Here is an 18,193-nt window from a genome sequence, read left to right as displayed (position 1 = left end):
GTGGTTCGTCTAATACGACATGAGGCCGGTTTCTTATACCTTGTGGAGTAGGGTCCTCTCGGCAGATGTCCCGAAGATGGCTGTGTTCGAACACGGCCGCTCTCCCGAACAGTCTGCGCCTCCCCTAACGCGCATACGGTATGTAGTCCCGCATCGTGGCGTTTCTGACTAACCACGGTGCTCCAAATATCGTCCGCAACGCTATGTTTTGGACGGCTTCTTATTTCTTTTGAAGCGTGGAGTTCAACAAAGCTCGTATAGCCGTATAAATGAGCAGTTTGGTCACCAGTGGATATGGGCTGGCACTGTCCAGTACTGGGGGTATAGTGAGGCCCTGTCGGCCTTTGTCCTTTGGATCACATATTTAACATGTTCTAAGGTAAGCCGTTTATCCAGGACTACTCCTAGGTACTTGACTATTTTCCCAAAGGGGACTTTCTCTCCTGAGATTTTCAGCTGCCTGGCTGGAGCACGTGTCTTGTATGTGAACATCACTGCCACCGATTTTTCACCGTTGACCTTGATTCTCCACATATCGAGCCACGGCTCTACTAGATCCAATCGCGTAATCTACACTTCTGGATTCATAATAATATGCCGTGTCGTCTGCGTATAGAGCTGTTTTTACTCCTTCCGACAGCGGCATATCGTTGACGTACGCCTTATACAAGAACGGCGAAAGCACTGCTCCTTGGGGTACTCAAGCGGCTATGTCTCTGGTGGAGGAGATTTTTCCCCCTAGGCGTACAACAAATTGTCGGTCTAGTAAATAAGACCGTATGAATTTTACATAGCAACAGGGAATCAACATTTGCGCGAGTTTATATACCAAGCAGCTATGCCAAACTTTATCAAAGCCTTTAGCCACATCTAGAAAAACGGTTGCAGTTACTGCTTTTCTATTTAGGCTTCCGACAAGACTTTCTATTATTTTAACCACTTGGAGGATCGTCAAGTGGCCCTCCCTGAACCCAAATTGCTCAGGCCTTGACTTCTTTTCCCAAATGTCGCCTAAGTCTCTCCAGGAAAATCCTTTCGAATAGCTTTGACAACATTGATAATAAGGAGATTGGCCTGTAATTCTGGGGAAAGAGCAGACTTTTCCCAAGTTTGGGTAGGTATACCACCTTTACAGTTTTCCAGGAATTCGGAAAATATCTAACATTCAGAATTGATGTGAATATTGTGGTTATGGTCGCTATAAGAGCGGGTGGAACATTCTGAAATGCGCGGGCTCCGATCCTGCGTCAACACCCGGAGCCTTGTTGGAGCTTGTGGCTTTGATTGCTGCAGAAACCTCCGCTTCAGTGACTTTGTCTATTTCTAGTGGGGCGTCCTCCACCTGTGCTAAATAATCTACGAGGAAGAACTCCACCTCAGTTGTGTGGTCGTCATTCAAGGTGTGAAGGGGGGGGGGGGGGGTTTGGAGTAATTGTAATATATAAAAGTTACATTTAAAATGTTATATAATAATAAATACAAAGATGGCTGAAAAATAAAACTTAACACCTAATTGATTCAGTGAAAACTGTCATACAGCTTAATTTTAAACGTTCTGTGAAGCTGTTTTTGTAATGATTAAAAATCACTGCACCTCATGTAATGGCTAGCGATAATGACTCCATATCATGTTTAAAATAAAGCTGCGTTATTAATTTAAATAAATAACCAATCATGTTGTATTTTCATATCTATATAATATTTATCTACTAAATACAACAGTTATATTATTGAAGTAAAAAAGAAATAATAATATAAAAAAATAATGCTCAAACTCAAAATAAGTTATTAGTTATAAATTTTAATAAAATTTGTTTGTAAACTGTTTTTTGAACACTTTCAATTAACTTTTATGTTTGTTTTTCATTGTAAAAAATATTTGTTTAGTAGTAAAATAGTAAAGAATAAGAAATGTTTAATTGTTTATTATATATATATAAATAGAAAGAACAGTTGAACTATAAAATTTAATATATTTGAAATTTCTAATTACGTGTAGAGTTATATTTTAGGAGGCTTTATCTGATAAGCACCTCTCCAAGTTTAGATATAAATAAAAAAATAAAACAAAATTCCCCAGACAATTTCATTATTATTACTCTTCTAAGCCAATAAATGTTGCTCAGTCAGCTACTAGCAGCTATCACAGATGAAGCTAAGACTTTCCATTCTGTCAGAACTTTCATTACACCCATACCAGGAAAAAAGAGATGAAGAATAGGGAAAAGAAGAAATTTGAGGAAGATCAACCTAGACAAAATAAAATAATAAATTCGTGCAATGGTTTGTACTAAATTGATTAAATATAAAAAAAAAAAAAATTAATAAATTTATTTTAAAACAGCTGTTACATCATTTTATCCACGCATGTTATTAATTACCATTTCTTTTCAAAAGAGGGTACCACAGTTGGGCTTCTAATTGGAATAGTAACAATCTTTTCCAGGACTGTAACTTGTCAATAGTATATATTAGTGACTCTTAATGTAATATGATTTTTACTTTGGTTATAAAATCTGTTTTCATTTTTCTCTGTTATTTTTTTTTGATAACATCTACAATTTAATTTTAATATATTTCTCTAGTACAATATCTGTTTTATTAGTAATACACTTGTTCTTTAAATCAGATGACTAATTATATTATCCAATTAACTATTCAGTTTACTTAATTGTTTTTTTAACAATTACTATTTGTTACTATATTGTTGAGGGGGAAAAAACATTTTAATTGAGCTTTTGAGTTGATTTTATTATTATTTTTTTTTTTTTGTAGATTTATTTGTAGTATACGAGTGCCAATTTAGACACCTTTTTTTAATTTATTGAAGGTTTTACTCTGTAAATAGGCAACTGTGAATTTATTTGTTGTGGCTATTGTTATTGTTTTGTCAGTGTACGTGTACACAGTAGATGACAATTATAATGTACTTCTAAAAACAATTAGTTTGTTTTCAGTATTAAACCATCTGATTAATTCAGTCTTACTCCTTTTTGTTTTTATATTCAAATCTTTTCATTTCCATGGTTGCAAGTTATAAATTTTAATACTTATAAATTCAGAATTCTATTCCCCAACTGTTTTATAACATTTAGGTAATATTGTATTTTTATATCTGGTGTTACTATCACTTTTTTAAAATCATATTTTAATTTTGTATACATGTTATTATTTAGACTGATATATAATATTTTCTTATTTGTAAATTTCTTGTACATTCTTATTTGTATAAAATATTTTAATTATCCTTTCCTGTGTGTTTTGTAAGTTGTTTATTACATTAGTATATGTTCTGCCCCAAACTATAATTCCATATCTTATCAATTAAAAAAGTTCATAATATAATATTTTAAAGTGAGTAGTTTGTAGAGTGTTTTGTAATTTAGCAAAAACATATAGTATATATTACATAAATATATGCTTATTTACATATATTGTATATGCACTTTCTATTTTAAGTTTACATATGTAATTAAAGTAAACTTTTGAATTCCTAATAGTTACTACTTACTTTAACTTCCCTAAATTGTTACTGTTTTCCATTCTGGTTTTCTGCGCCTGTTATTGAACATTCTAGCACTTATCAAACCTTTCTCTTGTCATTGTATATTCCAACCAGCTGGTTTTATTATTCAGAAAAGCTTCTTCTCTCTCATTTAATCATTTTTTACCCTTTATTTCCATAATATTTTCTCCAGCATTTCCCATTATTAGTGTACAAAAATATTTTTAATACGTTGTCAATCACTTTTTTGACAAAAAACTCTAAATATGGTACATGACCCAAAACAATTGATGAAATTTGGATTAAAAAAAAAAAGTGGTCTGTGAGTACTTACCTTCTTGTCCATAATATCAAATGATGATGCTATATTTACCTGTAAAAATTTTTACTTTTCTGGTGAATATAGCTTTTAAAGGGGAAAGCATGGTGAGCATGTCAAAAATGGTGTATCAGGTTTTTTGAAAATTTTTAAGTTTTACGATTCAATTAATTCATCACACCAAAAAAAAAACAAACATATATGTCATACTGCTTTTGGCATTTTATCTCAGGATTGATTAAACCAATTTTATTCAAATTTGGCTCAAATATTCTATGTATGAGGCATTGATCTTTTTTTTTAATTCATTAAGGGGGTGGAGAATATTGTAAGAAAACCATTTTAGATTTTCTTCAGAGACATTTTAGAGAAAACTCTATTAAAGTACATTTGTTACCTACAATGCATAAATAAATAATTTTAAAAAAAGTTTTTTTTAAATCAAACTCCAACTTTTAAAATTGAAATCTATATTTTTTGTTCTTTTACTCTACCTCCCTTCAGTTTAAATAATTTTTTAAAGTATGCTAGAAAGTATTATAATGGTATAAGACTTGTAATACACTAAAAAAACAAATGCAGTTCAGATATCTGAAATAGATATTTATTTTAGGAAGTGAAAATAAGAAAGTGTATCGCAGTAAATTCTTAAGTTAATGTTAAATTACGCACCTGGGTTAAGTTTTATGGATGCTATTGCATATTTGATCTGATATAAAAAAATATACCTCTGATATATATATATATCACTGAAGACCATGATGTAAGTTGTGGTTAGACACTAAACTACTTGCAATATCTTCCAAGGCTGATTAGATATTTTGTAGGTTTATCTTCCCCTTCTCCTACAACTCCTTCATTTTTCTTGATTACTTCTACCTACAATAGATAATAGAACTGGTTTGACCACACTAACACTATATATAAAACTAGGAGACTGATGGAGTAAGTTCTTTCCTAGTGGGATTGAAACCATCCCTGTAGAAGTACTCATGTTTCCAATCTGCACAAAGAAACTGGCATACATACAGTTTAGTAATTCAACTATCAAGCTGATAGTCGTACCTGTTGTGTTTACATTTCAAAACTGCCATAAAGTAGAAACAACATTAATGACATAGGAGCATTTCTATAATTGTTTAAATCGTGAATTGGCTTATTATACTGAGTGATTCAAAAAGGACTTCGAAACTTTAAAAGCATATAAAAGTTTAGATAACTTACAGATTTGTTTGAGGTCTCATTTCATAGCAAAGCATCAAGTTTTGACTCGCGTAACTGTGAATCACATTCACGTAGTACTGAATTTCATTCATTAGTACTGAATTTGGCCACCTGTGTTGTTAAAAATGGATAAATTTACTGGTGCAGAATATGCTCACTGTGTGTTTTGATTTCACAATTTGCAGTCAGCAACTATAGTTCAACATAATTTTCATAAAGAGTACAGTAGGGAGCCTCTAGTAGGCTTACAAGTAATTCTTGGCATCAAACCTTCGTTGAGACAGGTTGTTCTGTTACATTCAAAATCACCAGGATGCCCATGCCCCCCTGAAGCTGCTGTGGAACAACTCAGAAAAGCTTTGCATGTAGTCTAAAGAAATCAAATCGACATGAATCACGTGAAACTGACATTACACGTATGACTATTTGGCACGTGTAACATAAACAATTGCACTTGAAGCCATTCAAATTAACTATGATTCAGCATATTACAGATAATGACAAAGATGCTCAGTTGCAATTTTGTGTGGAAATGATGAATATAGTTGCAGACAGATACATTTTTAGACAATGTAATTTTTAGTGATGGTCAAAATTTCACATCAATGGCAAGGTGAACACCCATAACTGCTGAATATGGGGTAGCGAAAACCATCATGAAACTTTACAGCACATTCATGTAGCCCAAAGTCAATATTTTTTGTGTCCTAAGCAAACAAAAACTATATAGCTCATTCTACCAGGAGGCATCATAAATGGTATCATTTCATTTATCTGGACATGCTTCAAAATTTTCTAATTCCTCAGTTAGACGATGATGACAAAGATGGCTGCCATTACTATCAGCAAGATGGGGCACTAGTTTACTCAGTACCACCTAGAAGTTAAAGATTTTCTTGATACTCAATTCCCAGGTTGATGGATTAGTCATGAAGTTCCAATTGCATGCCCACCTTTTCCCCAGATTTGATCCGCTAATTTTTTTCCTGTGAGGTTTCATTAAAGATTAGATTTATGTAGTGCCTTTGCCTGTTAATCTTGTTGAGCTAAGCCTTTGAATTAATGCCACAGTTGTAGAGGTATCACCTACATTACTGGCTACAGTAGGGAATGAAATCAACTTCAGATGGGATGTGTCACATTACAGATGGAAGCCATATCAAACTAAAGTGAATGTTGAGTGGCAAACTTGATGTGTTTTTCTATGAAATGGGAGTTCAACCGAATCTATAAGCTATCTGAAAAATCTTTATATGCTTTTAAAGTTGTGAAGTCTATTTTGAAACACCCTGCTTGTATTACTGTGATATTGGTAATTAATTTATGTATGTAATAAAATCTTGTTTTTTTTTATTAACACTTGCATTGCAAAAGAACTGAAAAGCATTTATCCACGATTGATTTTTTTTTCTTTAATTTAGTTAAGACTGACTTTTCTTAATTGCAGTAGGTGCTGCATTATATCAGCTTAATGTTTTTTCTTTACCTATAAAAAGACAAAACAAAAGACATTATCATAACAATTCAGTATGTTTCTTATAATAAATAGTAGTTTGTTGATGTTAATTCATTTTTCAAACAATAAATAAAGGATAGTTATATTAAAATAAATCTCTTTTGTATTCAGATGATCTAAGATAGGAATGTGGATTATGCAAAAACAATATGTCTCATAATTTTACGTGTTTTTTTTAATAATATTTAGCTGAAGTTTAATTCTTTTACTCGCGTGATAAAATTACAGACATCATAATATTATGAAAAATGTTTTATTTTTTTAATTCAAGACCATATCAACCAACTTTGTCACTGATTTATAATTTTTGCTTTGCATAGCATGTTTATTTTTATTACCAATCTGTTGGCAACAATAGTCTTGTGAAGTGTAAAGTTCAAGCAATAATTTGTTTCTTAATGGTGAAAAACAAATGTCCAGTTGAAATCTACAAAGAAGTTTATGTTATTATGGACCAAACATTATCTATATAAGATAAAGTTAAAACCAGTGTTTGTTTTGAGAAAGTAGGATAAATATTCATAATAAAGAATCTAACAGTTACCCATATGTAATCACAAATCATTTTTTGAATAAACTAAATGAAAATATTTATCAGTTTTTGGTTTTATGAAAATAATTATCAATTGAATTTCCAAACATATTGTGTTCAATGATTTTTAATAAAAATTGTTGTATAAGGTGTGAGTTTTAAAAATGGTGATGGATGATGCAAGAGAACCTTTTGTTGCAAAACTACTAAAATGAAGAATTCCTTAACCACACTATGGCTTAAGATGAGCCCTGGATATCATACATTAATATTAAAACAAAGCAGCAATTGATACAGTGGCGGCAGTTAACAAAGACATTTAAGCTAGAATAAACATCATAAGCTTCAAAAAGGAAGTTTATTTATGTACATAATTTTTTAAGAGAACAAAGTGATATTTATTGCTTATTGTGTTGGAGTTCGACACGTAATGCTGGTGAAATAGGTTGATCTTAGACAGCTATGATTTTGAAGATTATTATTACAGTGTTTTCATTAGTATTTAAGTTTTTTTCTGATTTTTTTTGTTTATAAGGGTTTGTTTGGTTTTTATTTTAGGTATTTTGATATTATTTCAGTTTTTGTTGATTTTTAGGATTTCGGCTATTTGGCTAGGCGTCAAATGCTTATGTTCCCCTTTTGGGGTGTAATTTTTCAGAGTATTTCTTTGTTTTTGGTTCTGGTTATATTTTTTCTGTTTTGGATAGTTATTTTAGGTTTTTATTATTTTTATTGTTTGTTAGATACTAGTGGCTTGTTGTTTATGTTAGTTACGCTAGCCATATGGTTTTTCCTATTGGGTACTGCTTTGTTTACATTTTTTGTGATTGGTTGTTTGTATTATTGGTTTGGTTTGTTTTGTTAATTACATCTAGTTTTGTTTTGTGTTATTTTAGTCATACTTATTTCAGTAGTGCAATTTCGTTGTTTCATTTTATTATTATACTGTTGTGGTTACTTATTGTTTCTCGGTGTGAGTGACTGGGATTATGAGCATGTAACAGGTAGCAAAAGGATTAAACATATGGGGAGGGATTTTCAGCGGAGTGAGGGAGGTCGTGGAAGCCCAAGAAAAAGAGGCCCGGGAGGCCAAAGAGAAGAAGGTTTGAGAGGCCCTGGAGCGAGAGGCCAAGAAGAAAGAGACTTGAGAGGTTAAGATGAAGGGATCCCAGAAAGCACGTTTGAAGCAGGCTTTGGATGCTGTTACCAGGGACAAAAGTAGTGATATATCTGACCATCAGATATATCACTACTGTTAGCATTGATGTTGTAAGTATGTCGGGTTCAACAAGTTGTAGGCAACATCCTGTTATGTTGACTTTTGGTCAGGTGATTTTAGTGTAATTAACTCAGCATAAAGAGCAGGCAGGAGTAAATTTCATAATGAACAAGAAGATAGGGAAGAGTGTAGAGTATTTCAAAAAGTTTAGCGATAAATCATTGTAATCAGGATAAAATAAAAACCTAAGCCAACAATGATTGTTAACATCTATATGCCTACAAATGTCCAAGATGATGAGGTAGAATGTGTATACAAAGAAACTGATGGAGCAATTAAACACATTAAAGGGGATGAAAATTTAATAATAGTTGGAGATTGGAATGCAAACATCAGAAAAGGCAAGGAAGGAAATATTGTGTGTGAATACGGGCTGGGCAAAAGGAATGAAAGAGGGAACTAACTTAATGAATTTTGCATGAAGTATAATATAGTAATTGCCATCACACAGTTTAAAAATCATAATAGAAGAATACACACATGGAAAAAGCCAGGTGACACTGCAAGGTATCAGATAGATTATATCATGGTTAAGCAAACATTTAGAAATCAACTCATTGACTGCTAAGCTTACCCTGGAGCAGACATTGATAGCGACCATAATTTAGTGATAATAAAATGTAGATTGTGGTTTAAAAACCTGAAGAAAAGGTGTCAAATGAATCAGTGGAATTTAGAGAAGCTTGAGGAAGAGGAGGTAAAGAAGATTTTTGAGGAGAACATCGCATGAGGTCTGAGTAAAAAAGATAAGGTAAAAATGTAGAAGAAGAATGGGAGAATGTTAAAAAGGAAGCTCTTAAATCAGCAGAAGTGAACTTAGGTGGAACAAAGAGAACTGGTAGAAAACCTTGGATGTTGAAGGATATATTGCAGCTAATGGATGAACGTAGAAAGTATAAGAATGCTAGTGATGAATGTAGAAGGAATTATCGACAATTAAGAAATACTATAAACAAGAAGTGCAAATTAGCAAAAGAAGAGTAGATTAAAGAAAACTGTTCAGAAATGGAAAGAGAAATGATCATTGATAAAATAGATGGAGCATACAAGAAAGTTAAGGAGAATTTTGTGGTACATAAATTAAAATCTAATAGTGTTAAACAATCGGTACACCGATTTATAATGTGAAAGGAAAGGTTGATAGCTGGCTGAAATATATTGAAGAGTTATATGGAGGAAATGAATTAGAAAGTGGTGTTACAAAGGAAGAAGAGGAAGTCGAAGAGGATGAAAGGGGAGAAACAATATTGAGATCTGAATTTGAGAGCATTAAAAAATTTGAATGGCAGAAATGCTCCTGGAATAGACAAAATACCTGCAGAATTACTGCACAGTGCAGGTGAGGAAGCAATAAATAGATTATACAAAACGGTATGTAATATTTACAAAAAAGGGGAACTTCCATCAGAATTCAAAAAAGTGATATAGTTATGATACCAAAGAAAGAAATAGCAGATAAATGTGAAGAATACAGAACAATTAGCTTAACTATTCATGCATCAAAAATCTTAACTAGAATTCTGTACAGAAGAATTGAGAGAAGAGTGGAAGAAGTGTTATAAGAAGATCGATTTGGTTTCACGAAAAGTATAGGGACAAGGAAATCAGTTTTACTGCTTCGATTAATAGTAGAAGGAAGATTAAAGAAAAACAGACCTACATACTTGGCATTTATAGACCTAGAAAAGGCATTTGATAACATAGACTGGAATAAAATGTTCAGCATTTTAAAAAAAATTAGTGTTCAAGTACAGAGATAGAAGAACAATTGCTAACATTTACAGGAACCAAACAGCAACAGTAATAATTGAAGAACATAAGAAAGAAGCCGCAATAAAAAAGAGAGTCCTACAAGATGTTCTCTATCCCCGTTACTTTTTAATCTTTGCATAGAATTAGAAGTTAATGATGTTAAACAACAATTTAGATCTGAAGTAACAGTACAAGGTGAAATGATAAAGATGCTACAAATTGCTGATGATATAGTAATTCTAGCTTAGAGTAAAAAAGATTTAGACAAAACAATGAACGGCCTGGATGAAGTCCTACGCAAGAACTACTGCATGAAAGTAAACAAGAGCAAAATGAAAGTAATGAAATGTAGTAGAAATAATGTAGATGGACCATTGAATATAAAAATAGGAAGAGTAAAGATTATGGAGGTAGAAGAATTTTGTTATTTGGGAAGTAGAATTACTAAAGATGGACGAAGCAGGAGCGATATAAAATGGCAAATAGCACAGGTGAAATGAGCATTCATTCAGAAATATAATTTGTTTACATCAAAAATTAATTTAAACATCAAGAAAACATTTTTGAAAGTATATTTTTGGAGCGTAGGTTTATATTGAAGTGAAACTTGGAAGATTGGAGTACCTGAGAAGTAAAGATTAGAAGCTTTTGAAGTGTGGTGCTATGGAAGAATGTTAAAAATGAGATGGGTGGATAAAGTGACAAATGAAGAGGTGTTGTGGCAAATTGATGGAGAAAGAAACATTTGTTAAAATATAGTTAAAAGAAGAAATAAACTTATAGGCCACATATTAAGACATCCTGGATTAGTCGTTTTAATATTGGAGGGACAGGTAGAAGGAAAAAATTGTGCAGACAGGCAACATTTGGAATATGTATAACAAATTGTTAGGACTGTCAGATGTAGCGGGTATACCAAAATGAAATGACTGGCACTAGATAGGGAATCTTGGAGAGCTGCATCAAACCAGTCAAATGACTGAAGACAAAAAAAAACATAATCAAAAGAATTTACTGGTTTTGAAAAATACAGTACCTATTTTAAACAAACAACATTTCTTGTTTAGAACAAATTGACAAGCATGTCACTTTGTTCAGCGGGATTAAGTCTAGACTGTACTGTTGTATTACATCTCCATTTCTGTCTGTAGCCAAAGAAAACCATAGTGCTGCGGTCCTCTACAAATATGAACTTCGACTTATAGATTGAGGATGCTTTGGTAATATACACAAATGAGTTGTTCTTTTGGCCAAAAATTGGTGTCAGAATTGTGACTGCAAGTCAGAAAATTCAGTTATCAAAATCAGAATAAAACAGTTTTATTTCATATTTAACCATAAGAAATAATTTAAATAAAATAAATTAATTTTAATCTATTCTTCTAAGCCTGAAATGCCACCACCTTTCTCATCACTAGATTCTTCTGATGATTCCTCAAGATGCATTATCAGCTATAGAATCTCTTCCTGCATTATTAAATAATAATTTTCTTCTCCAGCTGCTTAACATGTATCACGTTTGGTTCCAGTGTACAATCATTACTTCTAAATATTTAGTTATTTTTACAATACCTTTTGCATTTTGTTTATCTTTATAATTTTAACCCCAGTTAGATTCTATCGGATTTAGATAACAGACTTGCAAAAAATTCTTGATGACAGCTCAGTGTGAGTTAATTCAGGTTGAAACATCTCTGTTCTCATCATGTTAGAGTCAAGGTGAAGGTTATTTGTCAACATTAACTCTTGTACTTCACTTTTTCTAGTAGCTGTCAGTAGTCTGTTAATTTGAATCGAATAGTATGACATTAGTTTGGAAAAAATTTTGAAACTCATTTCATTGTGGTAATCTGCTTTTTTAGATTTGGTATTAAATATAACTGGAGAAAATGTTATCCTCACTGCTAGCAAGAATAACTATACAGCATTTGCTTACAGTGTATCGAGCACAAATCCATGTTTCACATAAGTAAATAACCAGGCACTTTGGTTTGGACAGATTGTTGTCCTTATCTTTCCTCTACCCTATGATTTTTTAAATGAGAATTTAAAAAAAACATTCTTAAGTTTAAAAGCAATTTTCAGTAACAGTTTTTTAAGTTTCTCTTACCTAAAAAATTAATATACTTTTTCAATTGGACTAATCATTTTTTTTTATAGTTGGAACTTCTTTCTTCTTTATATAAAAATTGTGGACTGATCTACATCAAAATTATTAACAGAAATTTTTTTTATATACTGTTTTCTATTTTTCCAGGACTCAATAGTATATCTTCACTACTAACGTGCTTCACTCACTTCTTTTCTGATGATGCAGATATCTGTATTGATTTTTCTGTATTAGCTACTCTTTTCATTGAACATTCAGTAGGATGAAAATAATCTATCTTGTTTTTTTTGATTACCAAAGTATTTCAAAACATTCTTAATAATGTTTCAATGTACACTGAGATATTTTCAAATATGTGTGGACTTGTCCTTTTTTACAGAGTTATCAAATGCAGAAAATATCAAAAAGATCATAAGATACTATGAAATAACAAAAGAACTGCTGTAATAATATTTTCTTACATTATTAATAATTAAAGAAAATAATATTTAGTTTACAATACATGAACAGACGTAGCAGAAGTTTGCAACTATAGATGGCTTGGGTCAATTGATAGTTTAGAAGTCTGGTTCACGGTTTTTTTTTGCATGTAATGTTCAACCAAAGGAATGTATGTATTAATTACATGATTTTTTAACCATTAGAACAACTAACTGAGTAGTGTTGCCATTTGACAAATGAGTAACATAAAATTTATCATATTGTAAGTTATACACCTTCATTTTAAGGGTTGTATACTTTTTTTAAACACAAAACCAACAAAATGGAAACCCTGGATTTATTTATTAAACCAAGTTTGATATATGTTGGGAATAGTTTTTACCACTTAGGATAAAGTGTAATTTATAAACTGGAAACCCTAAGAAGGGTGTTCACTTGAGCAGTAAGAAAGAACATCACTAACACCAGCCCTTCCTTGCTTACACAAGCACTAAGCGACTGTAGATTGATTATAAACATCTTCTGTGAAAACTTCACAGGCAATAAAAGAATAATCAAATAAGTTGTTATCTGACACTGAGACCAAGTTATTTCAAGTTAAAAATTTAGTTGTTGCTGTAAGTTGATAAAATCTATGATTTTCACCTAAAAACACACCAGATATCATTAATATGAGCAGTTCTAAAGTATGAGAACTCCGTAGGAGATATCTATTATAAGCACTTTGTCTGAAGTTCAACATCACTTGTTATAAACAGACTTATTGTAGTTAATGAAATCATGGCAAAAAACAATGTCATCTTCATTAATTATCTAGAGATTATTGCAAGTAGCCAGTACTAATATGCCAAAGAAATCTTGACTAAACTCTGATGCAAGTATAGAACTGCTAAAAATAATATTTTAATGAATTGGGTACCCTCACATAGAATTCTATTTGAAATGAATTGGCTGAAAGAGAGACAGTTTTAATACAGAGACCTTCAAGATGATTACCATCAATGCTGAACTTGTGAAATTTTGACATAAAAAAATAATTTTTTTTTCATAACTTGTGAAGATCTATTGTGTATTGTATAAGTAGGTATAAAGTTTGTGTCATCAAAACAAAAACTGCAATGGAAAGTATTAGTATATTAATTTTAATTAGTGCATAATGCCTTGGCTTAACCCTTATAAATATTTTCATTTTTGGACATCATGGTAGCAGATTAAAAAAGATCATCTGTTTTGTAAAATATTATACTGTAATACAAAAATTTAAGATATGTGTAACTATTATTACTAATTCTTGAGATAAAATAATAAGATCGACTAGTCATTGTAATCACTACTGAACAGTGCATTACTGGTTGAGAGTTTGTGCCTTCGGAGTACGAGAGCGATGATTAAAAAAAACTCTCTGTGGTAATTGAAAGGGCATCGCTGGGTGGTAATGCATTTTTTCAGTTTATCAGATTGTACGGTAACATAATTGTTTCTTGATGTATATTTCAAAATTAATTATTAATCTAAATTTCAGTAATACAACGGAAATGACATTAAATAGAATAAAGCTTTTAATTATAAAATCTCCCAAGCTACCTTCGAAGGTACAGACACGTTGGGAGTATATTGTGACAAAGCTACAGAAATTGCTATGATCATCTGTTAATCGAGCGGTGGGATGGCAGAGAAATATAAAATAAAGTAACGGAAATTTTGATGGAGACTGCATGGCAACCCACTATAGTACAAAATTTTATCATTGATGTCTTGTTTAGTTTTTCTTGCTGGACAGCTTTGATTACAGTCAGTTCTAAAATCTACTATTACCATCACAGCCTTCCACTATGAATAAATTTTGATTCAATAAGTAATCAGTTAGCTAACATTTATTATCTAATATATTTTACTTCTAGCAGTACCTTCGAATATTTTTTTTAATCTAGAGAAAACAAAATTTATACAATTCTGATCATGCCTAAACGAGATATAATCTCTTTGTTGATAGTTGTCCAAATTCTCTTTGACAGTTTCGGAATCGCCATATTGTTCCAATTGCCACCGTCGCCTTGCTAGCGACGAAGTTGTTCGTCTCTTCCTTGAAATCGTCGTTTTCGACGACAGGGTGGGCTTAAGCTCCCCAAAAGTATTCGTTTTTGAATCTTTTATTCTCTTTATTTTTGAAAGTTTTACATTTAGCCGTTGTAAGCTATTTTTATTATTGTAAATTATTGAATCATGGCTTGCTGAAAAAATGTCGGGTTTGAAATTGAACGTCGTATCTCCATGCGGAGAGTATTTCTCCATCTCCTTCGGTAATTTAGATGTTAGAGGATTTTACTATGGAAAAGAAACCTTCAAGTCGTTCAGTTCAAACCCCGGTGAAGGGGTGTGGAACTGAAGTTAAGAAGGGCCAAGGTAAGTGGTGCAACTTTTTTACTATGACTAGCTTTGTTACAGGATCTGCCATTATGACGTATTTGCTTTATGTTATTAATCACCAAAATATGCTTTGACCTTAAAGTCCTTGCGTTATCATGTAGCAAATTGTCGTACAAGGTGCTCCTTAAATTTAAAATTAAGCTTTTTGTTTAAAGTGATTGATGGTTATCTAAGTCTTGACTTTCCTCGGTTGAATGTTACCTTTCCTATAATGTTGCAAGTCACTTTGTAAAGCGTCAACAAATTACATGGGAATTTTTTATTTATCTTAGAATTACTACATTTTGTTGTATCTTATTTGGGCATAATAATGTCAGCACATTGTATATAATTAACTTTTGAAGTAATCGAGGATTGGTATTAATCAACAAGAAAATTTAAATTGTAAATTCTATTATTTAAATATTAAATAGAGCAATTCCCATATTAGGAAATTAAATTAACTGCTTAATCGATGTTAGGGTTGTTCACTAGTATGAAGTGTTGGCAGAATGAGTGTGTAGTATCATTTTTTGAAGTCTGTTACCAGAAACATTGTGTTATATAATGAAAAGTCTGTGTTGTGGTTAATTATGTAGTTTAATGAATCTTGTAACATTACTGTTTACCATATTGGACACTTTGTTAATGTTATTAATTTTTTCAATACTCTAGTACCATTTTTCATTAATCTAACCCATTTCCACAAACTATTCACAAAAATACCATATTGTAAATTATCGTGTATAAATTAATCAGCAAAATGTGTGCGTGTGTATAAATTTTACAGTACAGTTTATAATGTAGTACTATATGTATCGTGTAGTGTATATATATATATATATATATTTAACATGAACCAAAAGTGGATGACCCAATGTGAAGTATATTCATGCAATGTTTTCAGCATGATCACCATGGGTACAAACCATTCAAAAAGAAGAGCCAGTTTTCACCCGCAAGTCAAGTTAATTTTATTCCCAAACAGCCGGACTCATTGGGGTCAATCCATTTGATTTGTCCCAAAAATATATAAGCCAGTTGCTTGACCAATTCAAAAGCAATTGAAACTTACCCATTTGTTTTCTACACATTTATTTTTTGTTTCCTTAAAACTATTATTTTAATTTTTTTATTTAAGCATTTTATCTGTGGTGGCCATTTTTGTTATGATCACACACCTATTTCTGTGATTGTAAGGGTTTAAAATAAAAATCATAACTAAAAAACTATTGGTCCTGGAAGAAACAAAAAACGATTTAATCATATTTTTTCAAGGTGAAAATTTGGTCCAGTGGTTTATTTATGAGAGAATTACCAATAAACTTGAACATGGTAAACTGTGAAATTTCACTATTTGAATTCTTTTTAAAGAGGCAGGGATTGTGTACACAGTTTGAATTATTTTTTTTATATATAGGAATATGTTATTAGTTTTACCATAAATAATATTAATGGTGATATACTTACCCCTAAATCTTCATGAATTTTTGAAAACGAATTTTTTTTAAAAATCCAAATTTTGGCTTCTCTGATGGGGCTGGTAATAATGTTTGTATTTGTAGATGTAGATGTTTGTGGCAAATAAAACAGTTTCTTGTTTGTTGTACTAATACAAAAGTTATAACCTCTTAAAAATCATGAAAAACTTGTTAAAAGCAATACCATTTAGACATGCTAAATAAGTGCTCCAAGGGGATTTCTTGTCTTTGCAGTTGACATATTTTAAGTATTTTTTATATTTAGCTCCAATGTTGTTGAAGTTGACGTTTTCAATTTTTTTAATATATATTTTTTTAAAATTATTAATGATAGGTCATAATTTAATGATAACTTAACCAATACCAGTAACCTGTTACAATTTTGATTGAAAAATGCTTGTAAAACTTACCCTAACTGAGATTTCAATGGGTAGCCTACATATTTTTTCAAGAATTCTTCATTTTTATTTTTGTATTGGTTTATTTTTGTAAACACTATCAAAGAAAAAATAAATTGTAGCAGACGTTAATGCTTCAAGTTCATTATTCAGTATGGTTAACTAACAGGTGTGATAATTCTGAAATTGTGTGAGAATGACCCTGTCGCTATAGTTCAAGTGATGTCAACTTTCTCGGGATGCTGCTGATTGGTACTCACACTTTGTCGTGTTGATGTATGTGGTCCAGCTGGGTGGAAAAAATGAACCTGCAAATTGTCATTTTCGAGGCTAATATTTACTACTTTTTTTCCTACCCACCACTGATCGTCATACACAATCAATAGAGTTTTTTCCTTAAGTGAAAGTTGTACAATACTTAACACAGGATGGTCTTTTCATAGACCTTAGAGTCTGAAGTAAACTAAAATCTTACAATGCCTTCTCACACAGGAAAATACTTGTAGTAGTTTCTAGTACAACAGTAGTTTCTGCTCTTTCACAGCAGTCAAAATTGTTTTAGAGTTTCAGAATGCTTAGCTATTTCATCTGACGTAATCAAAATATACTTGATGTTTTTCAGTTTGTGATTAAAAATAAATAAGATTCCATCAACTTTGAGTATCTAACAGTTTAATAATGGCCTTTGCAGGCTTACCTTTGCCATCTCTCATTTTGTTGTTCTTCCCACACCATCATAAGTGTTCTTCCCATGGGATGATCCAAAGAAGTTCCATTCGGAGTTTTTTCTTTTTTTCATGATATTTACAACACTAGTGACATTTGAATCAACACTAAAAAAAATTGTTTGTTTTCATCACAAAATTTACAAATTTTAATGAATTTTTTGGCACTGTACCATACACTGTTTTATGATACTCTTCATTCACATAAATTCATATGGAACATTGTTCTTCCATTGTTTTGTGTAAAATTACATGAAAATAATTAAAAATTTAACTGATTTTAAAATTTGCAAATTTAATATTATTAAGTAAAACCTATTTATTTAATAAACACTTAACAAACACAGTATGAAATTTGAGACACTGTAAAGATGTATAAACAGGTCATTGACTGTCAGACTGACCAATCTGTAACTGCAAAGCTAAATGATGCAACAAGCAAAAATGAACATATTGCAGCATGAATTTTCCTGACTACTGGAAATGACTTAAAGCACCTGCTTAT

The 18,193-nt window shown here is 31.4% G+C and overlaps 1 protein-coding gene across 3 annotated transcripts in view; it reads left to right on the top strand.

Annotated features, from left to right (window-relative positions):
- The first annotated feature begins 14,704 nt into the window (after positions 1 to 14,704).
- Positions 14,705 to 18,193, top strand: part of LOC142323688 (E3 ubiquitin-protein ligase RNF10) — a 49,095-nt gene continuing 45,606 nt past the window's right edge. For all 3 annotated transcript variants that reach the window (XM_075363791.1, XM_075363790.1, XM_075363789.1), the window contains exon 1: positions 14,705 to 15,081. In XM_075363791.1, the coding sequence (XP_075219906.1) occupies positions 14,988 to 15,081 (94 nt within the window). In that variant the 5' untranslated portion in view covers positions 14,705 to 14,987. The remainder of the gene's footprint in view (positions 15,082 to 18,193) is intronic.

Source organism: Lycorma delicatula, chromosome 4 (assembly GCF_047948215.1).
Source record: "Lycorma delicatula isolate Av1 chromosome 4, ASM4794821v1, whole genome shotgun sequence".
Taxonomy (NCBI): Eukaryota; Metazoa; Arthropoda; class Insecta; order Hemiptera; family Fulgoridae; genus Lycorma; species Lycorma delicatula.
Note: the sequence above shows the minus strand (reverse complement) of the source record. Positions and strands in the feature narration are given on the sequence as shown.